Below are 26,925 nucleotides of genomic sequence, written 5' to 3' on the forward strand. Positions count from 1 at the left end.
TCTGTGACCATAAGACCTGTGCCTTTAGTTAGTACTTTTGATGAATTTTGTTGACAACAGCAATAAATACATACGAATGTGCTAAGCCAGAGTAATTTCTCATCTACCTCAGAAGTGATAAGTTATACAGCTGTATTCTGATGAATGGAGATATTTGAGTGCCTTGTTTGTGTTTAGCATCTGTGCTGGAGGAATATGAAAAATTGCAGGTAATTTTAGTTTTCCTTGGTTGTGGATGGGATATGTGAGAAGATGTGCTACCCTCTGGTTCTAAACTATCTTTTTCAGGGTGATAAGTTGTGATTTCATTGTTTACATAATTGCTTGCAAGTTTCTGCTTTGACTGATGAATTAATGGAGTAAATGGACTTGAGACTGTTAAATAGTTCTTTATTTTGTAATGTATATATTATGGTTTTGCTTAAAACTGTTGAGTACATTTTCCTTCGCTTATACTCTTCATTTTCTTTCAGTGGGCCACAGTCACATTTCATCTTCCTCATCATGTGTTAAAGTCCATTGCCAGTGCCATTGTGAATGAACTCAAGAAAATAAATCAAAATGTTGCTGCCTTACCTGTGGCGTCCTCAGTGATGGACAGGTTGTCTTACCTCTTACCTAGTGCACGTCCCGAACTCGGAGTGGGGCCAGGCCGTTCCGTGGACAGGTACAGCTTCCTTGCTTATCAAGGGATAGGACGCTGAGTTTGAATGGATGAGTTTTTCAATTAACTAAGAACAACTATAAATTTGATGATTAAAAAGTTTTTTCAGAATGTTGATGAAAACCATTCAGATTGTCATTTCTATTAAAATACTGAAGCGAAGTAAACTGCCACTTGAATTGTTTCTTGTTTTGGTGCTTAGAATGTATTTTAAAAGGATCATAAAACTATTTTGAAAATTTTACCTTCCTACTTGCCTAGTAATCAACTTAAAAATATTATAATCATTCACTATATAAAAATTACTTTTCTCATTGAAATTTTGTGATGTTTTATATTTTTTTATTGATTTGAGAGAGAGAGAATGATAGAAACATTGATTTGTTGTTCCACCCTTTTAGGTATTCTTTGATGATTGTTTTTTAAATTTTTTAAATTTTTATTTAAATTGTTGTTCAAGTACAGTTTTCTGTCTTTACTCTCATCCTCAGCCCACCCCCAGCCCTCCCATTTCTACCCCCGTCTAGTTTCCGTCCATGTGTCCTTTATACTTGTTCCTGTAAACCCTTCCCTTTCCCCCTGAAATTTCCTCCCCTCCTTGGTTGATTCTTGTATGTGCCTTGACCAGGGATCTAACTCTCAACCTTGGTATATTAGGATGGCATCCTAACCAACTGAGCTACCAGCCAGGGAGAAATTTTATGACCTTTGAGGTAAATTTGGATAAATTAAAAAACTGCCAGAATCTAAGTATAAGAACCACAAATTATTTTCTGCTTAGAAATATGAAAAGGGTTAAAAAATTAATGAGGACAGTTTTGAATTAAGATTTTTATGCTGCCTGCCCTGGATTTAAAACATATTGTAAAAATCATAGTTCAGTCATCATTTTTTAAAATTTTTATTTATTTATTTTTCAGGTACAGTTTTTTGTCTATTTCTCCCATCCCAGCCCTCCCCCCCACCCGTATCATCATGTTTTTTAATAGAGATTTATTGAGGTTCTGCTTTGAGTAAAACTGATTAAAAGACCAGTAGTGCATTCATTTAAAATCTTAAATGACTTGTCACTTGAAATAACATCAGATTCTTACCAGTGAAATTTAAAGCTGCTGTACTGAAATATTAGGTTGAAAAGTATTTTCACATAACATTTTGTTTTCACATTTTCATTGATATGAATTGTAACTTCCTATGCTTTTTTAGAGTACATTTACAAATGGTACATGCTGATGTTAGCAAAGGCACTAGTGAGTAAATTAACTTTAAACATTTTTTTATTATCTAGCCCTGGCTGGTGTAGCTCAGTGGATTGAGTGCGGGCCTGCAAACCACATGATCACAGTTCTGTTCCCAGTCAGGGCACATGCCTGGGTTGCAGGCCAGTTCCATGCAGGCCAGTTCCCAGCACGGGACTCACGAGAGGCAACCATACATTGATATTTCTCTCTTTCTCTCTTTCCCTTCCCCTCTAAAGATAAATAATAAAAATAAAATCTTTAAAAATAATAAAAATAAAAAATTTTTTATTATTTATGTATGGCTCTTATTTCAGTTTGCAGTATTTATTGGTTTATCTCTTGGTAAACTGAGACTTTGCTTAATCAGTACCCTTTTTTCTTAAAGATTTTATTTACTTATTTTTAGAGAGAGAGTAAGGGAGAGAGAGAAAGAGAGGGAGAGAGAAACATCAGTGTGTGGTTGCCTCTCACACACCCCCCACTGGAGGCCCAGCCTGCAGCCCAGGCATATGCCCCTGACTGGTAACTCAATCCACTGAGCCACACCAGCCAGGGCAGTCAGTTGCCTTTTTAGAAGTGGTTTTATTATATAAATAACTTCTATGACTTGTATTAAAATTTGCAGAGAATTTTTATATTATATAGTAATATAATAGTAATAATCTCTCTTTTGGATAAAGTGGAGAAACTCATTTTAATCCTGAATAGCTATCAGGTGGTATGTGCTGTGGCTTTCCTTAAAATATTCTTTGGAATATGTCTAGAGAGGGAGAAATGTGTACTTAGAATAAATGTTTCTTGTCTGAGAGCTATTCTTATCTTGAGATTATAAAACAGCCCTTCAGCTATTTTTATTGCAGACAGTAGCAGGGGATTCTAAAGAAATAAGTGTAATATTTTATTTTAGGAAATGCATTGATTGGATAGGAGATTCAGTGTTTCTAGAGGCGTTAAAATGTCTCAAAAGACTAATGTTTATTTCGTCTGTGGTTTTGTTTTATTGAAATTAATCTAAGAACATTATGAGGACCTCAATGAATTTAGGCCTGTGGGAGGTTTGAATTAGGTTCAGTTGGATGGTACTGCAGTTCTGTTTGGTTATAGAACTAAGGGGGTGTTTTTCTAAGGCTGACACAGGTCTTAAAGTTGTCTACGGCCTGTCGGGATAAGGCTCTTCTAACCCAACAGCACTGTTTTTTCAAACCAGAAAACAACTATGAGTTAAACCTAAGATCACTAGCAGTATCGTAGGAAATCATGTACCGATTGAAGATAGAATTTAAAGAAAAAATATTTTTCTGGTCTCATTGTGATGACCTTTATCACTTTCTCTTTCCCCCCCCCTTTGTGTTAGCAATTACATGTTTGAGTTAGGAAGAATAAATTTTGCTTACTGTTTTTTTCTGGCTTAAAGTTGTTTGGACTTTTTCTAATTTTGGTGCAATCTTTTAAAAAAATACTGCGATGCTCTCTGTTACAGGTTCACACTCAGTGAGCCCATATATTTTACTGTGAAAATATAATGAAGATTTACTTTTTTGATAGTTTCATAGTGTACAACTTTTCCTGTAAAAGGATTTCTCTGGAGAAAGGACAAAAAACTGCTTTCTACTCAAACATATAAAATTAGAAAACACTTTCTCGATATGGTTGGTATAAAACCACTGTTTTATCCACTTGGTATTATCCACTTACAATACAAAACTCAGCATGTGATGAAAGTGTACGGCTCTCTGCCTCTACATTTCTAGATTTTGTGTTCTCTGTTTGGTAATTATGTTACAGCAGTTAATTTAATGAACCCCTGGAATTGTTTATCATTTGTGGACGTCAGTCAGATTTCTTTTTCCTTACTCTGTTTAAGAGAAATTTCTTAAAGTGATCAGTTTTACTTTAAAATACAAATTTGTCCATGGTCATTAGGCCATTTCCAGTTTTTGTTGATAATGTAGTGGAATATTTTGTTTGGTGTGAATAGGAGTGTCACTGTGGTTTGATGCTTAACTTTGATTACATAAAGTATGTTTACTTTTAGGTCATTAATGTATAGTGAAGCTAATAGACGGGAGACATTTACATCATGGCCTCATGTAGGTTATCGATGGGCACAACCGGATCCCATGGCTCAAGCTGGATTTTATCATCAGGTAAAAAAGATGATCAAAACACCACCATTGTATTCATCAAAAAAACCCAAACCTTTTTCAAAAACGTATTTTACATACCCTGTTTGTGTGCTTGTGTGTATACCTCATCCAAGTGTTTTTTGTTCTTATATTTTTGATCATAATACTGTTTTCTGTGTCATGTATTGTGTATGAAAAGGAAGGAAATTGTTAAAGGTAGCTAACAACTGCATTGCTGCTTCACAACTCAGAATTATATGTTTTTTACAGAAATAAGCATGATTCTTCAGGCATGCTTTTTAAAAAGTCTTCTCTTTGGATATGTGTTTGTTTTCAATTTTTGATTTCTTCATAACATAGTAATAGCTATTTAGGGGCAATTCAGTAAAAGCAGCACATTGTAGTTCCTCCTAGAATTCTAACTTCATTTGGGATGCAAGGTTATCCATATGTAGATAACTGTAGTTGCAGCATTGGGAGTAGTAAAATACAACCTGAATACGTAATGTATTAAAGAACCGATTAGAGGAAAGTCAGGGAAAAGGGTTGTAGTGGTGGGAAAAGGGGCAGGTCTGCAAGGTCAGGGTTGGTGTGACAGAAGAGTGGAGAATGGGACGTTATGGAGTTTCACCAAACTAAGCAGAGGAAAGCTAAGAAAAATGTTTGCAGATAGGCATAATTACTAATTAAAAGAAACTTCAACCGACTATAGTAGACTGGCTTACCACTCTTTTACCCTTGATAAAATTAGCTATCTAATACTTATGAGTCCGTTTTACATAAAGCTTGCTTATTTAACTTTAAAACTCAAAACTTTGCAATACAGTGACGTTACTGTTATGAAGAATCTAGAGAATGATTATTCCTTAGTTATCTTGAAGTATTTCTGAATATGTGAACTAAAATTAAATCAATATTTTAGATATTTGAGTATTTTATTCAGAGATTTTCAGATTTTTCAATTAGAGTTGTTTGAAGACTGGCTAATACTAGAGTTACTGGAATTATTTTCTTCAATTAAGGATTAAATATGGACCATTTTTTTCTGACAATTTATCTTCTTTTTGGTGTCATTTCCTAAAACAGTGTTTGTGAAGTGATAACTTGATATTTTTATCCTGTTGTATTATTATTCACTGTATTGCATCTTTGAAAAGAGATCGCATCATAAGTTGTCTAGAATCTGGTGTGTGTGCTAGGGGCTGATTATTTTTTTATCTTCTAAAATGAATAATAAGTTGATACCTGGAGACATAGTAAGCGCTAATTAGAGTAGGTGATCAAAAATAGTAATACTGGTTTTTAGAGGTATGTTTCTGTTCAGGTTTGGTCATGTTATTTTATATATATGTAGGATGTTGTTTCATATGTCTTGAAGAATCTTACATGAATTAGGTTCACTAGTTTGCATTTCTTTTTACTGGCCCTTGTGTGGTTGTATAGGATTCAGTTTGTAATAATAAACCTGTTAAACTGTTCCCTTTCTATAGTTAACTTTATTTCAAATACTTTAGTATAAACAGAAGATGCTAAATCAGAGATTGAGTATGTATGTGCTTCCATGTTTGATTTAGTGGTCATTTTCTGATGAAAATTATTCAAATAAAGAGGCAAGTTTGTAAACATTTCAGGGACTCAGTGTATTGTTTGAATCTAGTAATATTTTTGCAAGATAGAATTTTACCTAAGTTTATTAACTTTTTTAGAAGAGCTTTTATGACAGAGCTGTTTTAATACTGATTAACCTTGTCTGTCTTTATAAATTCGCAGCCTGCTTCATCTGGAGATGACAGAGCCATGTGTTTTACTTGTAGTGTGTGTCTTGTTTGTTGGGAGCCTACTGATGAACCTTGGTGAGTCTTGATTTTTCTGGACATAACAGGCTAAGTTAATCCTTTAAACATTCTGTAAAATTTTATTTATCTGATTTAGATATAATAATATTCATGCTTTTCTGCCATCAATGTTTTTGTCTGTCCCAAGAGGATGAAGTTGTACCGTCTGTGCTCTGTCACATCATTTGGCATGCCATGTCTCCAAGGTTGTTCACTTCCTAAAATTGGCACTTGGAAATACCAAAGAATAGAATCAGACTCCGAAAACTAGGAGGCTGTGATAAAATAAATGAAAAGAGTACGATTAGATTCAGCTGTTGAATAGTGCTCTATGAGGGCAGGCTGTCAATGAGGAGTCCACAGAGGAGGGCTGTATAATTTACGTTTTAAATTGTGGAGTAATTCCAGGGAGTCTGTGGTGATTTTGATTCTTGTGCATGAAAGTTTACAACTTGGTTGAATAATCGAGAATAATGTATTGAAACCTCATTTTTACAAATAATTACTTTGAGGCCCTATTAATAGAAATAACAATAATAATAATAATAGCATATATAGGACATGGAGAAAGTAGGTTTATGATTGTATGGAAGATAATACAATAATTAATAAATGATACGAGAATAAACTTTGTTTTGTATACTCACAACTATAAACCTGTTTTTGCTCTACCCTGTATTTGTGTAATCTGTTTTCCAGATACAGTCCTAAGCACTTTATATATTTTTACCTTAATATATATTAAACACTTTATATATATTTACATATGAATGATATATTTATATTTATCATTTAATACATTAGCCCTGTGCTGTGAAGCAGGTGTTGTAATCATCTTTGTTTTATTGAAGGGAAGTGAGACTGTTCTCTAATTTAAACCTATAGTCAATCACACAGGAATTATTATCCCATTTTAAAATAAAGTAAATTTGCTGAAGGGGCATATGGATAGTAATGATGGAGCCAGGAATTGGTTTTCAGATACATTGCCTAATTTGTACTAAAATTAGTTTGAGGTCCTTGCATGTTAATCAGTCGATGTGAATGGGTGAACTTGGAAAAGCCTCCTGAAGTGTGCCTGTGGACTCCAGGTTGCAATGGGAAATACTGTCCGAAAAATTGAAGTTGCAGCTCTCTGCAGACAGAGAAGTTGACTGTGAGGACTTTCCAGTAGGGTTCTGTTTGGAGCTCAGTCTTTTCTCTTAGAAGCCATACCAATTTAATATGTAGTTTTTAGTTTCTCAGACTGATCCTCAAAAAAGTTATTTAACACATACCTGCAGAATTATACTATGATATTGTGTAATGTAACTTTATTCATAAATATTTTTCTGTGGAAGTTGATTGAAATTTTCAATGTAGGCACTTCAGAATCCATGTTTTCCTAACATGGTCAGGGAATCAAGAATTCTACCTTTTTGCTCTAGGATTCAGCATTCTGCAAACTCCAGCAGTTGGTAGAGTCTCTGAGGACTTGGGGAGAGGAGGGAGCAGAATTAATGGGGGCTGGGGAGCAGAGACTTGGTTTCACTTGAATCTGTAAGGGGGAAAAGAATGGAGACTTAGGAGGGGGAAGCGGGGCTCTCATATTTTAATGATGAGAGTTGATAGAGCTACTTTGGAAGAAGACTGAAGTTTTAAAAAAATAAAATGGGCACACCCTATTACCTGGCAGTTCCACTTCCACTTATTTACCCTAGGGAGCAGTCGCTGTTGCATAGAAGGAAGCATAAAATGGATGGTCACTGCACTGAAAAACCCAAAGCCTCTAAGTGCCTGTCAGGAGGGAATAGCCAGATAAAATGTGATCTACGAATGCAATTAACTATGTTCCAACAATGAAAAGGAATGAATAGTTATCTCTCTGTTAATCACCATCAGTATCTTTTAGATATGTTATATCAAGAAAGCTGTTGTAGAATGATTCATACAAGGATACTACTTATTTAAAATAAAAACTTGCTGTACTTTTAATATGTACATATTTGTATGTAAATTTATAAAATATTTTTGAAGTATACCACTTAAATTCTTAATAGTGGTTACCTGTTAAAATAGATTACTAGGTTTGGATGTTATAATCAAAGTGGGTCTTTAGCTTTATGTAGTCATGTGTTATTTGTGTAAATAACATTTTAATTAAAAAGTTCAAACTCAGGTAAGAGAAGGAAGGGAAGGGGAAAATACCCAAGGATTCAGCTGGGAGAGGAGTCCAGTTGGAACATGTGTTTGGAGGTGCCTTGTCAAAAGCATTTTGTAAGACATCTGCAGATTGCAAATTGTCTAGATTTATATATGGATATAGATAAATTGTATGTGCAATGTAGAAAGAAATACATGCATTTTCAGGAATAGTATATTTTGCTAGTTTCCCTCTCTTTGCCATGGAAATGTAAAATGGCTTTGAAAAAAGGGGTTCTATTTTTGGTAGCAGCATCCTGACATTACAGGTAATGCCTTGAATTACAGATACAGAAAGGAAAAAAAAGAAAAAAATCCAGAAAGAAAGGAAGGATTCAGAAAGTTGGACAGATACTTTTTAAGTGTTTAAGTTGACCCTGCTTTCAATATTTGAGAAAATCTTCAAGTCATTATATCAGTCTTGATCTGAGGTCCTAATATTTTATTAAACATGTTAGTTTTTTCTAATAAACTAACATTTCTTTTTAGTAAATAAGCCTTTATTTGAGATAAATAATATACATTGTAAATATTATTGAAGTTTTTTTGGAAAGAAGTTTTGTTTGGATGTTGTCTGATTGGGCCCTATAGTGAATGTGTTAGTGTATTTTTGTGTTTACAAGTCATTTAATCTATGCTTTATAGACCTTTTTGTTTTCAGATTTTACTAAAAAGTTTTTTGTAATACGAATGGCATTTATTGAGTTTTTACTATATGTCATTTGCAGTTGTGGCCACTGATCTCTATCTATGTATCTATAATTAATTTTTAAGAAAGCTTCATATTTAAGGTGTACAGCTTGATATTTTGATATATGTACACATTGTAAAATGTTAAACAGTCAAGCTTATTAACATACCCATCACCTCTGCATAGTTATAATTTCGTGTTTGTGTGTGGTAAGGTGTATCTTTCACAAATTTTAAATATATGGTACAAAATTAACTATTGTCACCAGACTGTGCATTCCTGGGGAATTGAAACCAAGTAGTTATTTAAAGTTGTAGGAAGCCAGTATGAGGAAATACCTGTACTTTAAACAGTTTTATCAGTATGTTAATACAGCATAAATTATACCACAGTATGTTTTTCAGTTTCATCTGAAACCGTATTTGTAATCAATTAACATGAATAACAGCTGCCATTATAAAGTACTAGTCGAATATGTCAGAGTGATCTTGATAACATTGGGTGATTTGGTATTTGAGTCTTTTTCATAAGAAATACTTTTTTCAAAAAAAAAGATGATCGTGGTGTTCTAATGTACAAACTTACCTGATTTGCTGTTCATTAAATTTTTCCTTCCTTAATCTGTGTAAAGGTCTGAACATGAGAGACATTCCCCAAATTGCCCGTTCGTGAAAGGCGAGCACACGCAGAATGTGCCGCTGTCAGTCACCCTTGCAACAAGCCCTGCACAGTTTCCTTGTGCAGATGGGACTGACAGAATATCGTGCTTTGGTTCTGGGAGCTGCCCTCATTTTCTAGCTGCTGCCACAAAACGAGGAAAGATCTGCATATGGGATGTTTCCAAACTTATGAAGGTATATTTTAATTTTGAAGTAACGGATTGATTAGCGATTGAGAAAAAAAGTCAGTTGTAAACTTAGGCTTTTCATTAATTTAGGTGCACCTAAAGTTTGAAATTAATGCATATGATCCAGCAATTGTCCAACAGCTCATTCTGTCGGGAGAACCAAGCTCAGCAGTTGAGTCAAGGAGACCGACTTTGGCGTGGCTGGAGGACTCCTCTAGTTGCTCAGATATACCAAAGTTGGAAGGAGATAGGTATGTGAACTGGTTTTAATGGTATTTTTAGAAGTCCACTATTTTCTTTTTTTAACTTGTATATTCTCTTAATTATAATTAAAGAGGCAGAAGAAATTATTAGGTCAAAAGAATAGAGAGTAAATGGTTGGAAATAGGAAATAGCTGTGTGGTTCTTAAGAAGAAATTTCAGAAATAGCATTGGCTGTAATATGTACTTTATTTTCTGTCTTCATCTTTGTCTGTTGGACATAGTTGCTGCATTGGAAAATAGTCTAAATAATGAAATCCTTGGGTTGGACTTGTGATTTCATCTTCTACTAAGTCTTTTCATAGAACTGTTGAACCAAATGGTTTTAGTATCCCCTTTTTTCATTATCAGTCCAAATTACAGACATGCTTATGACTGACAGGTACGTAACTTGTAGCTATAGAAGAATGCCTGATTATATAAAACAATTTATCAGTAGCCAGCAGAGAGTTGAGGCATGATAATTATTGCTGAAGAACCATTTTGTTAAAATTTCTGTTCTGGATTCTCTTCCATTTAGCTGTTCTGACATTTTCCTGATGTCTATGGCATTATTTGATTTGTTTGGGGGCAGGACAGTCAAAATATAATCCCACTTCACTCACTTGTTTCCCAAGAAACTGCACTTTTAACTGTGGACTGGAGTAGGGTTACAGGGCAACACCTGCCTTATTCTCAAGCAGGCAGAACGAAGGGCTGTGCAAATCACTCAACTCGTCGTAAGCACTACCACTTACCACCTCCCCCATTTTTCTTTAATGAAATAATTTAACTTATTTGTTTATTTTAAATAAATTTTTATTTTTAAATTATGGTTGATGTACTATATTATATTAGTTTCAGGTGTAAATCCCAGTGATTAAGACATTTACATGACTAATAAAGTGATCACCTTCATAAATCTAGTACCCATCTGACAATATACATAGCCATTACAATATTATCGACTTTATTCCCTGTGCTGTACTTTACATTCCCATGACTCTTCTGTAACTACCCATTTGTACTTCTTAATCCCTTAACCTTTTCCTCCTTTCCCCACAACCCCCAACCTGGCAGTTGTTAAAATGTTCTTTGTAATAAGCGTGTTTGTGTTAGGTTTGTTTGTTTTTCAGATTCTGCATATAAGTGAAATCATATGGCAATTTTCTTTGACTTAACTTGACTCAGCACTGTACCTTCTAGGTCTATCCATGTTGTTGCAGATGGCAAGATTTTATTTTTTTATGGCGGAGTCACATTCCATTTTATATATACACCGGTTCTTTATCCATTAATCTGTTGATGAACACTTCAATGACCTCCATCACGCTTGTTGTAAATAACGATGCAGCGAACATACAGATGTGTATGTCGTTTCAATTTACTGTTTTGGAGTTCTTTGAATAAATACCTGGAACTGGAATTGCTGGGTCTTTTTTTTTTACCCTCTTGTTACGGCCTTTGTTTTAAAGTCTATTTTAACTTGTATAAGTGTTGCTATCCCATCTTTATTTTATTGTTTTGATTTTCACGAAAAATCTTTTTCCATTGTTTTAGTTTGAACCTGTGTGTCTTCTAGTGTAGAGAGTCTTTTAGAGAAAGCATATGTAAGGGTCTTATTTTGTTATTCATTCAACCACATTGTGTCTTTTAATTGGATTATTTAATCCATTTGCATTTAAAGCAATTGTTGATAGATATGTATTAATTACCATGTATTTTTTATATTTTTGATTTTTTTCTTTGTAAAGAAAATTTTTTGTTTGGTAGTGATGAACTCCTTTAGATTTTCTTTTTAGTCTTGGAATTTCTTTATCTGTCCTTTGATTCTAAATGATACCTTTGCTGGGTAAGAGTAATCTTGGTTTTAGGTTCTCTTTTATCACTTTGAATATTTCTTGCCAATCCCTTCTGGCCTGTAAAGTTTCTCTTGAGAAATCAGTTGACAGTCGTATGGGAACTCCCTTGTAGGTAACTAGCTGCTTTTAAGGTTCTCTCCTTGTCTTTAACCTTCAGAATTTTAATTATGATCTGTCTTTGTGTGGGCCTCAGAGTTAGTTTTGTTTGGGATTCTGTGCTTCCTGTATTTCTATGTCCATTTCCTTCACCAGGTTAGGGAAGTTTTTTGGAATTATTTTTTCTAATGGGTTTCAATTTTTTGCTCTCACTCTTCTCCATCTGGCACCCTCATGATATAAATGTCGGTATGCTTGAAGTTATCCCAGAGGCTCGTTACACAATCCTCAGTTTTTTGGAATCTTTTTATCTTGCTGTTCTGATTGGGTGTTCTTTGCTTCCTTACATTTCAAAGTTGGGTGGAACATGGCCTCAGGGGATCACTGAGCCTGGACAAACAGGTTGATGGAGTCTCAAATATGGCACCTGGCTGCTGGCTCTGTGGGGTGGAATGTTCATCAAAGGAACAGTGACTCTGCCTGCACTTCAGTCTGGGTGAAAGCTGCTTCTCTCAGCTTCTGCCCTGATGCCCGACAATTCGTATCCTCCCTATATGGCTCTGGTACCTTTTAAGGTGTTGCCCCAGCGCTGGAGCTCAGAGAGACTGCCTAAGACTCCAGAAGCCTTCATCTCCTTCAGCCTCAATTGCTACTTGTTTTTACAGCCAGAAGTTATGGGGAATTCTCTTCCTGGCACTGGAATCCTTGGGTGGGGGGCCTGATGCAGGTCTGGGACCCCTCACTCTTCAGGGGCGACTTCTGTAGTATGCTTTCCCTCCCCATTTCTGTCTGCCACACGTGGGTGTGGGGCTAGCCTTGTTTAACATCTCTGCCCCTCCTACCAGTCATGATGTGGCTTCTTATTTAATTCTCTGGTTGTAGGACTTCTAATCACTTCAATTTCAGGCAATTCTGAATGTTGTTTGTTCTTTAGTTTAGTTGTAATTTTGATGTAGAAATCGTTTTTGACTACCTCTACCTAGAAAGCAACATTTTTCTTTCTTCTGATACATTCAAGGAGGAATATTTATTTGGGAACACATTTAATTTTAAGAAATTAACATTTTGTTTCATTTGTATGTTATGTCTTTCAAATTGACAAAATTTTCTGAGTTAACTTTGAAGTTCTTTACTGTAGTGGTATATGAAAACTAGGGTACCCCTATAATTATAGTTCACTTAGTTTTCAAAACATAATCTTAAGTAAACATGTAAACCTTAGTCATGTCTTATTTTTTACGTTTATTACTTTGTAGAAGGTTTCGTATCATGTGAAAGGCTTTTTGTAAATCTAGTGCCTGTTACTTAAGTAATGCATACTTATTGTGGGGAAATTGGAAAATAACAAAAAACTTGAAATGTGTAGTATACTTAATAACATCATTTATATTAATTTTATGCATTTTTAATGCATATTTGTAGGGTTTTTTAAGTGGTAAATATTCTTTATTTGATACTATACATAAAACACTAAAATGTCTTTCATTACATAAAAGGCAACCCTTTCGATACAGGAAATTTTAATTAAATTTGGATAATTAGAACCAAAAAGATAAAATGGACACTGCCAGCTTATCTTTAGCCTTTGCTTTTTTTAAAAAAAGAGTTTATTAATTTATTTCTAGTCAGAGGGTAAGGGGGGTTGGTGAGAAAGAGGGAGAGGAACATCTGTGTGGGAGAAACATTGATTGGTTGCCCCTCATATGTGCCTTAGATGGTGACCAAACCTGCAACCCAGGCAGGTGACCTTACCAGGAATCAAACCGGTGACTTTTCACTTTGTGGGAAGGCATTTCACCCAGCAGAGCCACACTGGTACGGGCTTCAGCCTAATGAACACTATCTGAAACACGAGTCTTGCTGTCTAAGAGACAGCGGAGGTATTTCCTCAGTATTTAACCTATTAATATAAAGGTTATGTTAACCTATTAACATAAATCTAAATATAAAACCAATCTCCTACAAGTTTTGTGATGGCATTCACCATCTCTGTGAAAAGTTGAACATTATGGATTAAGTCAAACATATTTTTAGAAAGGAAAAATGGTGATAGCCCTTTTTTAACCAAAATTACTATCAAAATTCAAAACACTGGTCATGGTCATTTAACTACAAGCCCATCTTATTTAAATCAGGACTGTCCCAAAGGTATGTTCTGTCAGCCCTTCATAATCTGAATTCTGGTGTGTGAAATCAATCAGTTTAGATAAGGCACACATTAAAATTTGTCAGTCATTTGTAATAAATAAGGCAGGAGCTAATTATTACTCCTTAGTAGTGTTTTTGAGATAAGCTATTAAGCCTGCTCTTTCTGTACAAGATCTTCTTAATGCCAATGAAGATCATTTTTGTTCCAGGGATGTACTTATTAGGATTCTTCAGATACTCTTATCAGTGTGGTCTCTCCCCAGGTTATCTTCTTGTCAGCATCTGTGTAAGAAAATCCAGGGGTCTACCCTGTCTTTAGCCCAAGTAGATCGTGGAACTTTGGCCCTAGTCTTGTACTTACGTCCCTTTTCCACAGTATGGCACAGAGCACACTTCTGAATAAAAATCTTCTCGCTCTTCTCAGCATCACCCATTTTTAAATGGCTTTTTTATCACACATGACACAGAGGTTCCCATTTGCAAGCTGGATGTCCTGCTCTCTAATTCCTAGGACTTGCTGGTCTGTGCCTGTGTACTGGTATTTGTGCAACCAAACTTGCCTCCTGTGTGGGTTTTCTTTAACCCATGCGAGATTAAATGTTTTATTGAGGTGTAATTGCATATCGTGAAATTTACCCTTTTAGTGTACCATTTAATGAGTTTACTCATGATTTTGTTATATAATGGTATGAGAAGTTTTCTACCATAAAATAAAATTTAAAAAGCAGTCATTGTATTTTGAAGATCTTCAGAAAAAGGTGTTTTTTGGAGGGGGTCAATTAAGGGTGATTATTTGGCCACCCCTTTGCAATAGTCTTTTTTTTTCCTCCTTCCTTCCTTCCTTCCTTCCTTCCTTCCTTCCTTCCTTCCTTCCTTCCTTCCTTCCTTCCTTCCTTCCTTCCTCCTCCCTCCCTCCCTCCCTCCCTCCCTCCCTCCCTCCTTCCTTCCTTCCTTCCTTCCTTCCTTCCTTCCTTCCTTCCTTCCTTCCTTCCTTCCTTTCTATTTATTCATTATGCCATTACAGTTGTTCTATTTCCCCTCTTCATTCCCCATCCAGCCTGCACACCCCCTCCCCCACCATTATCCCCCTTTAGTTTATGACCACGTGTCTCAAGTTCTTTAGATTCTATATTTCCCCTACTAATCTTGCCCTCCCCCCATCTATTTTCTACCTACTGTCGATGCTACTTATTTTCTGTACCTTCTCCCTCCTTCTCCTCCCACTCCCCTGTTGCTAACCCTCCATGTGATCTTCATTTCCATGGTTTTGCTCCTGATCTAGCTGTCCTTTTAGTTTGCTTTTGCTTTTGCTTTAGGTGTGGTTGTTAATAACTGTGAGTTTGCTGTCCTTTCACTGTTCATCTTTTTTATCTTCTTTTTCTTAGGTAAGTCCCTTTAACATTTCATATAATAAGGGCTTGGTGATGATGAACTTCTTGAATTTGGTCTTATCTGAGAAGCATTTTATCTGTCCTTCCATTCTAAATGAAAGCTTTGCTGGATAGATCAATCTTGGTTGAAGGTCTTTGGATTTCATGACTTGGAATACCTCTTTCCAGCCCCTTCTTGCCTGTAAGGTCTCTTTTGAGAAATCAATTGACAGTCTGATGGGAACTCCTTTGTAGGTGACTGTCTCTCGCTGCTTCTAGAATTCTCTCCTTCATTTTAATCTTGGCTAATGTAATTATGACGTGCCTTGGTGTGTTCTTCCTTGGGTCCAACTTCTTTGGGACTCTCTGAGCTTCCTGGATTTCCTGGAAGTCTGTTTCCTTTGCCAGATTGGGGAAATTCTCCTTTATTATTTGTTCAAATAAGTTTTCCACTGGTGGCTGTTCCTCTTCCCCTTCTGGTACCCCTATAATTCGGATATTGGAGCGTTTAAAGATGTCCTGGAGGTTCCTAAGACTCTCCTCATTTTTTTGACTTCTTGTTTCTTCATCCTTTTCTGTTTGGTCATTTTCTTCCTCCTTCTGGTCCACTCCTTTGATTTGAGTCCCAGTTTCCTTTCCATTACTATTGGTTTCCTGTGCATTTCCATTCATTTCAATTAGTTTAGCCTTCATATGTTCCTCTAATTTTTGACTAAAATCAACCAGTTCTGTGAGCATCCTGATTCCCAGTGTTTTGAACTGTGCATCTGAAAGTTTGGCTATTTCTTCATCGCTTAGATTTATGGGCTCTGGGGCTCTGAGTTGTTCTTGAGCCATGTTTTGATCTGTTCATGCCTGTAATGTATGAGGAGCGGAGCCTTATGTATTCACCAGGGCAGGGCCACCCAGGTCGCTGGTTTGTGATGCTGGATGTGAGGGTGGGGTCAGAGAGGGACAGTGGTGGTTCCAACCTCTGCCACTTCCCACCACTGGGTCCTGCATGGTCTGTCTCACTGCTAGCTCCTTCACCGGTTTACCTGCGTGCGAATGTGTGACCGCAGTCAGCCCTCAGTGGGTCCACTGCCTTGCACCCTCAGTGGGTCCACCTGCTTCTCCACACCTGGGATCCGCCCACATCTTCTGGTGCACCTGGGTCACACGCCCGGGTGGGTCCGGTGGATCTTTCCTGCCTGACCCCTCTTACCGGTTTGGCTGAAGGGCTCGTTGTTGTCAGACTTCCATATAGTTCAATTTTCTGTGCTTTGGCTGCGTTTTTGTTGCTAAAACTGTTGCTTTTAAACTTGGTTGTTTGAGAAGGTATAGTGCTTCCACCTATGTCTCCATCTTGGTGGAAGTCCCTGCAATAGTCAATTTCATTTTGAGGTACACAGATTTCTTCTTTAAAATATACTACTACTTGCTCTGACCTGGTGGTTCAGTTGATTGGAGGGCCATGCTGTGCACCAAAGGTTGCAGGTTCAATTTCTGGACAGGGAACTTGTAAAGGTTGTGGGTTTGATCCCCAGTCGGCGGGGCACATAAGGCAAGTAACCAGGTAATGGATCCACATTTCTCTTTCACATTGACGTTCTCTGTTGCTCTCTTTCTCTCCCTCCCTTTATGTATTATTTTAACCTTTATTTCAGTATAGTTGAGTAATTGGTTATTTTTCTTAATGTAAAGGCCCATCTATATTTGAAACCTATTATGTTTCTTGGTTGGGACTAATTCATTCTGGTTAATTTTAATGCATTAATATTTCCCCTCAGGATTCATTTTTCAGGTATCTATTATTTCTCTGAAATAGCCTTTTTGTGTTTGAACAGCTTGGGGGTAATTAGCAACTGGGTTAAAGTTTTTGCAATTTTTTCTTGTTTTCAGTGATAGCACAAAATTGGTTTATAGACAGTTATTACCAACTGAAAGATTTAAAACAGAAAATTTCTTAAAAATATCTGAGGACGTTCTGAAAGTTTTAGACTTCTTTAAAGAGAAATTACTAACTTACATTATATTTAAAATAGCACTATAATCGCCTGGGTATTTCGGATGTGAGTATAATACATTGTTTCAAAAAGGGAGAATTACCTTTCCTTCTTGGAAAATACATCTTTTGTTCTTGTAATTAGGGTTAGGAGAACTTTAGAATGCTGTAGAAGTGGTGTTTGCTGTCCTACACATGCAGCCTAATATGCTAAACTGGTTTGTAATTGTATCTTTTTTTCTTGTCTGTTAACAATGGAGAGTGAGGATGACGATGGATGCAAAGAAGGGTCTGGCATTTCTTGACCATCTGAACACAGAGCAAAAGAGTGTCTTGTCTTAACTCCTAATTTCTGGGTTGCAATAGTTTCGTTGCTTATCAAGGCGTTCTTGACAGCCCTTCTGAAACAAACAAGCCAAATACAAAACAAAAAGAAAGGCATGTGTGTCTGAGGACATGTATATCACATATTTATATAGCTCTTCTGTTTGGTTTTAGAGTTCCTTTTTTGAATTTAGTAATAGTAGAATAATTATTAAAATTTTACTGCTAGAGGCTTGTCCATGATTTTATTAGGTGACTCTCTTTTATCCTTTTACTTAGCCAAACTGTCCCTAGTCACAACTTAAGAGTCTTCAACTTCCTATAGATTCTTTTATAGATTCTTAGAGGTTTGCACACCCTATTTCAGGCAGACATTTATTTAATGATTTAACATGATTCAGGATCAGTATTATCAATCAGTTATGATTTCAGGCTACTTATATATCATTTAAGCTAGTTATATATTTTTTTTAATTTTTTGATTTGAGAGAGAGAGAGAAAAAACATTGAATTGTTGTTCCTCTTATTTGTACATTCATTGGTTGATTCTTATGTGCCCTGACTGGGGATTGATCCTGTACCTTAATGCACTGGGACCGTGCTCTAACCAGCTGAGCTGTTTGGCCCGGGCTGAGCTAGTTTTAATCGTTTTGATGATACTTATATTCCAGACATAAAGCAATGGTTTAACATTGTACTTTTTTGGGTTTTTTTTTTGCTGTATCATATATCAAATTATTTTTTTACTTTGTCTTTTAAGTGATGATTTACTGGAGGATTCAGACAGTGAAGAGCATTCCAGATCAGATTCTGTGACAGGTATGTAAAAAATGTTAGAAAATCTGTTTATATAAGAGATCTTGAATTATTAGTATGTAGTGTTTCATACTTAAATTCTAAATGGTACATAGTTGAGTCAAAGGAAGTAAAGGCACAGCTTTAGCAAATTTTAGTTACAGATGACAGGAAGTTAACACTTTTGGAATGTGTTTAGTTTATTTGCATAATGTATTTTATTAAATAAAAGTAAAATTTATTTATTTATTCACCTATTTATTTATTTATTTATTGAGAGAGGGGAAAGGAGGGAGAAAGATAGGGAGAGAAATATCTGTGTACGAGAAATAAATCCATTGGTTTCCTCTTGCACACCCTTACTGGTATTTGAACCAGCAACCTTTTGTTCTCAGGCCCGCAGACTGGCACTCATTCCATTGAGCCACACCAGTTAGGACAGTACAAGCAACACTTATTTATTTACTTGTTTGTTTGTTTGTTTATGATTTTATTTATTTATTTTTAGAGAGAGGGGAAGAGAAAAAGGGAGAGAAACATCAGTGTGTGGTTGCCTCTTGCATACCCCCAACTGGGGACCTGGCCAGCAACCCAGGCATGTGCTCTGACTGGGAATCAAACCAGTAACCCTTTGATTCACAGACTGGCACTCAATCCACTGAGCCACACCAGCCAGGACACAATACAAGTAACAGTTAAATTAAGGTTCTTTATTCACAAAGCAAAACAAATGACTAGAAAATATATTTCTAAATATAAAATCCTAGACATTAAGGCATTAACCAAATGCTTCCTTGTGAAGTACTGTGAAGTATTAAAGCAAAAGAATATGTTTCAATACTTCCTTGTGAAGTATTGTGAAGTATTAAAGCAAAAGAAAGCAAAAGAAAATAATATGTTTTTATTTTAATGAACTTATAGGTAAGACTAATAGTGCATCTCAAAATAGTTTTACTGGATGAGAATTCAGATCATGTCATTAAATTAAAGTCTGATAGTATTTCCTAGTATATAAAAGTTATACTAATATCTGTTAATTTGAGTTTTTGGGATTAAGATAATATCTAAAGCATAATTCTTAGAAGTAGCCAGTATTTCAGAAAAGTGAGTGTTACTACACTGTGGCTATTTTCTAATGTTAAATCTCATGAATTAGGGACATAAGTAACTTGTTAAATCTCTGTAGAAGTGATATGGTTTTGTATAGTATATTTGTCAAAAGTTATAGTTAGTATAGAGTAGGATGTGATCTCTAAATTCTGATTTGTCATGAAGTCCTTTTGAAAGACATCAAACACTACTGGATGGGTTTGGGGCTGACCTTTAGTTATCTTTTGAGATAGTTCTTAGAAACAAAAAAATATCAATAGAAAAGTAGGAAAATGCCCTGATTGATGTACAGATATGTAATTAACTTTAGAGTAGTAAAGATTTCATTTAAAGATACTTGGTCTTATAATGATTATGTTCCTTTACATCTTTGTTGCCCTTTTTGCCAAAACAGAAAAGGGATATTGTAATATAGTCTTAATTTGATAAATAATAGTAAACTGGTCAGTGGTCACCTTGAGACTTGGTTAGAGCTTAATTTCTTTGTACACAATATCTCTTTGGTTGTCAAGTCACTTTATCTCTTTGGCCCTTAGTTTTTCCTTTGTAAACCGAAGTATTTGAACTAAGTGTTCCTTTTTTTCTACTCTTAGTTTTTAAAAATTTTAACTGTAACCTTTTCTTTGTATGCTCTGGCTTTGTTCTTTTCTCTGGGTCTAAGGCTCTCAGTAGGTATCTTTAAAATTATAGTATCTATCTTTGGTCTATGTCCTTATCCTTTTTCTACCTTTATCTTTTCCATCCATGCCTGTTTGATCTTCTACACTTCCTCTAGGTACTGTAGTCTGTTTACTTCACTTTCCAGCATCCAAAAAAATTACTATGTGTTCTTGTTGACTCCTTTTGTGATACCTCATGGAGGGCTGGGGTGTTGTCCTTATGCAGTATTAGAATGTAGTAGTGGTAAGAAAAGAAAGATTTTCTAGTTTTTTAATTGCTTCCTTTTGAGATTTTTAAGTGACTTATTTACAGTAAAGTAAGCTAATTATGTATAAAATACTGATACACTGATATAATTATATATAAAATAAGAATATTTTATAAGAGCTTAGAATAAGCTCCTATATTGAAAGATTTTTTGTGACTTAATGATTTGTGATATTAATGGAATATGTGTTCATTTCTTGAATAAACTAAAATAAATCATAAATGCTATTTCAAAACTTAACATGACTTTAGATGATAATCATCAAAGTCAATGATATGGTCTGAAGAATTAGAGAATGTTTTATAATTTCAAAAATATGAGTGGAGACTAAACTTTTAGCTGGCGTTAAGATGGTTATGACTTTTGAAAGTATATCTAGATAGATGTCAGAGAGAGAAGTTTGAGAGCCATATATCAGAATTAAGGATATATTGCTGTTGTGAAGAGTCGAAAGAATGTTTGCCAGGAGATCAAAGAAAGGTTCCAATTGAGTTTTGGTGGGTGTAGAAAAGTGCCTGGGTCAAACCTACTTGCTAACCTCAGTAAATATGGCTGGCAGAACTGTGGGTTGGAGATGCTTAAGGAAGCAGAGTAGAGAAGGGTTTCCCAAAATGATTCTCTGAAGAACATTATACTGTAGGGTGACTCTAGGTATATTATTTAAAATTGTATTTTGTGGTACAGTGGGCGTTACAGATTCTGAGATGAGAATCTCAGAACACTGCAGTGTCTGACAATTGTTGTCGTGCTCTTGTCAGTCTTCAGAAGCAGCGTGTGTGGCCTGTGCGGTTTCCCAGGTGTTGATGCAATAATGAGGGAGAAGCAGGGTAGTAGTGCCACTTGTTATATTTTCCTGACTAAGGAACACTCTTATCTCACATTCCATTTACTTTGAATATTACCTTTAATATGTGTTAATATATGTAATTTATGGGTAATGTCTTTTCTGTATATATACACGTATATAAAAATAGTTTTTTTCTTGGCAGTTTCCTATTATAACTTAAAAAAGTTAAATAAGTTTCAGTTTGCTCTAAAAATAGTCGAGCATCCTCAATATCTATGTGAAAATCTCACTCTTTACATTTTATTTCAAGCCTAGATTACTAACTTAGTAGAGTAAATGTATGTAAGCACTGCATGGCAGTGTGCAGGCTGCATGTAAATAAAGCCAAATGAATGGTTAAGTAAATGCACAGCTTCACGAGACAGTTAAATGGTTGAGTTTTAACCAAAAATTTCTTCTGCTTAGCCAGAAATGGTTTTAGTTTTAGATGATCATAATGATAGTATGTTAAAAAGATTAATCTCAGAACATGGGAAATTCTAGATAAAGCTGCCTGTGAGCATTTCAAAGATAATGTAAATGAAATAGATAATGAAAATGGTACAAACAGAACTTTCAGTATTATCTTAAATGTTTGATGTTCCATGATCTCTCTTGTTGATTCCTGTACTTGTGCAGGTTTCATTCTTCTATGCAAACACCTTAAGTCACTTACTCTTCTGTATTCTTATCTAAAATTGTAAAGCCAATTCCAATGGGGTTTTTCATTGTTCTTCCACAAATTACCTAGAATGGTCTTTATATTATTATTGCTGATACTGTTGTTGCCTGAAAGTGAAAGTGGTTCATACTGTTAAGAAAAAACCAGATTGGTTGAAACTTTCAGTTTGGTGTCAAGATTATAGCCAGTTCAGGGGTTTACTGATAACTCTCACAGGGTTTTGTGTAGATACAGATGGCATGTTTGGAGCATTGAGACTGTTCCACATGACCCTTGTGCTATTTGTAAGGGGACAGCTTGAAGAGTACACAATAAACAGAAGGCCATTAAGGTGTAATGTTATGTAGTTGACTTTAAATGAACTAAAAATTAGCATATAATACAGAAGATGAGTTTCATTTTTAAAATGATACATTTGGGGAATTTTTCTACTTATTTTTTATGTAAGCTTGGGGTTAGAATTAAATTTCATGCTATGATAATCAACATGGTAGTCTAGGCAAGAGGAGATGGTGCTAATGACTTTTTCTAAATTGTAGGAAAAGGAACTGAGATTACAATAATGTTTCATGGATACTCAAAGTACATAAATGATAGATGCATACATAGTATTGTTTCTGGCTTGGTTTCTATTATTTTGATATTAATGATGTCTATTGTTTAACTTTTTTAGTATGCTAATTTTTTTTAAAAGGTTTTGGTAACAAATTGTCAGGTGAATATATTCTGAATTGAAAATGATTTAAAGTGCTTGCTTTGACAGCACATATACTAAAATTGGAGTGAAAGTGATTTTAAGTCTCTTGGTTACCTTTATTTTTTTTCTGGATAGGTTTATCCAGATTTGATTAAATTAAAAAAAATACATTAAATTCTTCCACTTATGGTACACATTATAATGCATGGACTAGATGAGTCAAAACAAAAACGAATGAAAACATCATACTAGAGATTTTGATTTTATTCACAAGGCCATCGCTAATGACTATTTTTTTTCTTTTCAAAGGGCATACATCACAGAAGGAAGCCATGGAAATGAGCCTTGATATAACAGCACTCAGCATTCTTCAGCAGCCAGAAAAACTTCAGTGGGAGATTGTTGCAAATGTGCTTGAAGATACTGTAAAGGATCTTGAGGAACTTGGGGCAAATCCTTGCTTAACAAACTCTAAGAGTGAAAAGACAAAGGAAAAGCACCAGGAACAACACAACATTCCCTTTCCATGTTTATTGGCTGGAGGTTTATTAACATATAAATCTCCTGCTACCTCACCCATTAGTAGTAATTCTCACAGGTCACTGGATGGTTTAAGCAGAACTCAGGGTGAAAGTATATCGGAACAAGGATCAACTGACAATGAATCCTGCACTAATTCAGAATTAAATTCTCCTCTGGTGAGGAGGACTTTACCCATTTTGCTTCTTTATAGCATCAAGGAATCTGATGAAAAAGCAGGAAAAATCTTTTCACAGATGAACAATATAATGAGTAAAAGTTTGCATGATGATGGTTTTACAGTCCCACAGATTATTGAAATGGAACTGGACAGTCAGGAGCAGTTATTGTTGCAGGATCCTCCTGTGACTTACATTCAGCAGTTTGCGGACGCAGCGGCCAACCTTACCTCTCCAGATTCTGAGAAGTGGAACTCTGTGTTTCCCAAGCCTGGGACTTTGGTTCAGTGCTTGAGGCTGCCAAAGTTTGCAGAGGAGGAGAATCTTTGTATAGACTCAATAACTCCTTGTGCTGATGGAATTCACTTGTTGGTAGGACTGCGGACATGCCCTGTTGAATCCTTGAGTGCAATAAATCAGGTAGAGGCCTTGAATAATTTAAATAAATTAAACTCTGCGCTATGTAATAGACGGAAAGGTGAGCTGGAATGCAATCTTGCTGTAGTGAATGGTGCAAATATCAGTGTAATCCAACACGAATCACCAGCAGATGTACAGACTCCTTTGATAATTCAGCCTGAGCAGAGGAATGTTAGTGGTGGATATTTAATACTTTATAAAATGAATTATGCCACTCGGATAGTGACTTTAGAAGAGGAGCCGATAAAAATCCAACATATCAAAGATCCCCAGGACACAATTACCTCGCTCATTTTGCTTCCACCAGATATACTGGATAATCGAGAGGATGACTGTGAAGAACCTATTGAGGAAATGCAATTAACCTCAAAGAATGGCATTGAGAGAGAAAAGAAGGCTGATATTTCTACTCTTGGACATTTGGTAATAACCACTCAGGGAGGATATGTAAAAATATTAGATCTTTCAAACTTTGAAATATTGGCCAAAGTGGAACCTCCCAAAAAGGAGGGCACTGAGGAACAGGACACATTTGTTTCTGTCATTTACTGCTCTGGCACAGACAGGCTGTGTGCGTGCACCAAAGGTAAGTCCCTGGTTTTTCGGGTTCATCTGCATCTTTATAAAACCGCTGTATGTCATTCATTGATGTGCATACCTAGTATGAATTTTAGATCCGTATAGATGAGAAGTTTATTCTTTTATAATGAAGTGGTAAATCTTTCTACTGTTATAACTGTTTTAAAAACTTTTTTCTACTGCTCTAGGTAAGAATTCTATTGTAAATAAATTAATGTTTCTTAGAAAGTATCTTATCTGCTTTAACCTCAAGAAGATAACCTGCTGTTTTTTTCTGTGAACCCAGACTCTGCATCTGCTCAAATTTGTGGCCTTGGGCAAGTTATTGTAAACTCAGTAAGCCTTTGTTTCTTTATTTATAAACTAGGATAAGAAGGCCTATTTCTGGACTTGTTAGAGTTAAATGGAATAATGTATGTAAACTTTCTGGCACAGATACTGGTCCTTATTTCTTTCTAAAGTAAAAATATTTAGCAAGTAATTACTACTGTTGCTAATTTTTTTGGTCTTATTTATTCCTGACCTCTGAGGGATAATGAATAGTTTTGCAACATCCGAGGGCCTGTATAGATTAACACATAGTATGGATTTTTTCTCTACTTTTCTCAATATGTATTTTAAGTTGGTGAGAAAAAGCAGTTTTTGGAAAGGATTACTGACAATATTAGGCAACATGAATAGTCCCGATGATAGTTTAGGAGGAATTTAGGGCCAGGAGATGTTTGTAGCCTAGGTAACTATAGCCAGTACTTGGCAGGGGAATTAGTTTAAGATGAGTTGTGTATCTCCTGTGGTTTTGATAGGAATCGGCCTGTTTTTCCTCTCTTTAAAAAGATTTCAAGACTTCAGCTAAGAAGGATAATGGTAAATATAGTGGTTCAGTTTGCCTTCTTTGAAATATGTCATGTGAAACAATAGGAAGTACCTTCAAATGGCATAAAAACCCAGTAGGATCGGTATGAAAAATGAGCAACGCAGAATAACTTTAGGCTAGTAAAACTTTGAATTAATTAGAGTTGGTAAAGTTCAGAAGAACCATTAAAATACTATGTTGTATGAAGGGTAGTATCCATTTATTGATCATGTGTGGCCAGTTCATTGTTGTGAGAGCTTTACCTCTGTTCATTCATTCAGTCATCACACCACTGTATGAGTTATGTACTATAATTGTCTCCATTTTACAGGAGAGGAAACCAAGGGGGAGAGAGGTTAAGTAACTTGCCTAAGTCACAGAGCTAGGGGCACACAGTCAGCATTCAGACTTGGCTTTCTGTCATCAGGGTGATTAGATACTGCCAGAGTAAAACAAAATTAGAAGACTCATGCACTGGCATATTTTGGAATATTAATCTGAAAGATTTAAAAAAATGAAAACTAGTTTACTTGCCATTGGCCTTCTGAAGTAAAGCTGGGCTTGGAACTTGAGGGCCTGGCTTCAGGGCACATGTTTGTGAGGTGCAGGAGGGTTTAGTGATTGAAATTACTAGTTGATCAAATACACTTTTGGCAGCTTAGAGGAGAGATTATAGCCACAAAATAGATTAATGTAATCTTGGAGTTTGGACAGTGAAGCAGTTCTAGGAAGTGATCTCACATGAATGAAGGACAAGAAAACACCTGAGAAGTCAACCACTTTGAAAATTATCCCCCAGTTCTTCAAGGATTGACTGATCAAGATGCATTTGAAAAGATTAGATTATTAACAATAAAGAGGAAAGAAAAGTTGATATCTTAAAATGCATATATGCCAGTTCATAAGTAGACAAAAGATCTTTAAAAAGCATTGCAGACTGTGAATTAAATGGACATGACACTTTTATATGAGTATATTAAAATAGCATAAAACTCTGATGAGGGATCGTTGAGTCTTGATAAAACTCTTGCAATTAATAAAGGTTGTAAGTTAATTTTTTTAGTACTACTAATACTAATACATGAAAAAGTAGATTTGATGCAGCTGTCTTTGATTAATATTTGGAAATAGAGTTCACACACATATACACAGGTGCACAGGTCTGCGAAACAAGCTCCCTCACGCCCACCCACATGACAGGCAGCCAGTCAGTCCAGAAACGTAGGCCGCTTGCCCTGCAGCTGGGACAGGGCTGAGGTGTGGGGGATGGCAGCCGGTTCCTGCAGCCTGCTCTTGTGGAAGACCAGCAGCCTCTTTCATCAAGCAGTCCTGTGGGTGTTATGCCTTGTTAGGTTCCAGAGTTCCTGCGTGGTTGATTCCAGTCGCTCTTTCTAGTTAACTTGTTGCTTTCATGGAAGTACTACCAGCCTTTGGAGATTCCTACCTAGAACCTTCTACTGTGTCATTTGGCATGACATCACTAGTGCATGTGCTGATGTTTTTAAAAAAGTATAAGACAATACCCAACTTAAGATGGTTTGACTTAGGATTTTTTTTACTTTAAAATGGTGCAAAGGTGATAAGCGGTCAGTAGAAACTAGCTAGGCTTAAAGCTATGATGTTTAGTAAGTTAGGTATATTAAATGAATTTTCAGTTTATCAATATTTTCAATTTAGGATGGGTTTACTGGGAAGTAACCCCCATCATAAGTTGAGGAGCATCATTCT

General features: G+C 35.7%; 1 protein-coding gene and 1 pseudogene across 10 annotated transcripts in view; one reads left to right on the forward strand and one right to left on the reverse strand.

The window, feature by feature from the left end:
- Positions 1 to 26,925, forward strand: part of BIRC6 (baculoviral IAP repeat containing 6) — a 198,432-nt gene that overhangs the window by 33,558 nt on the left and 137,949 nt on the right. For all 10 annotated transcript variants that reach the window (XM_037146571.2, XM_037146579.2, XM_037146574.2 and 7 more), the window contains exons 4-10: positions 474 to 667; positions 3,941 to 4,052; positions 5,802 to 5,884; positions 9,370 to 9,592; positions 9,676 to 9,836; positions 18,370 to 18,428; positions 22,957 to 24,351. In XM_037146571.2, coding sequence (XP_037002466.2) covers positions 474 to 667; positions 3,941 to 4,052; positions 5,802 to 5,884; positions 9,370 to 9,592; positions 9,676 to 9,836; positions 18,370 to 18,428; positions 22,957 to 24,351 — 2,227 coding nt within the window. The remainder of the gene's footprint in view (positions 1 to 473; positions 668 to 3,940; positions 4,053 to 5,801; positions 5,885 to 9,369; positions 9,593 to 9,675; positions 9,837 to 18,369; positions 18,429 to 22,956; positions 24,352 to 26,925) is intronic.
- On the reverse strand, positions 14,048 to 14,365 carry LOC119050341 (cytochrome c-like; annotated as a pseudogene).

The sequence above is a fragment of the Artibeus jamaicensis genome, unplaced genomic scaffold (genome assembly GCF_021234435.1).
Source record: "Artibeus jamaicensis isolate MK-2021 breed Jamaican fruit bat unplaced genomic scaffold, CSHL_Jam_final contig_465, whole genome shotgun sequence".
In the NCBI taxonomy this organism is placed as follows: domain Eukaryota; kingdom Metazoa; phylum Chordata; class Mammalia; order Chiroptera; family Phyllostomidae; genus Artibeus; species Artibeus jamaicensis.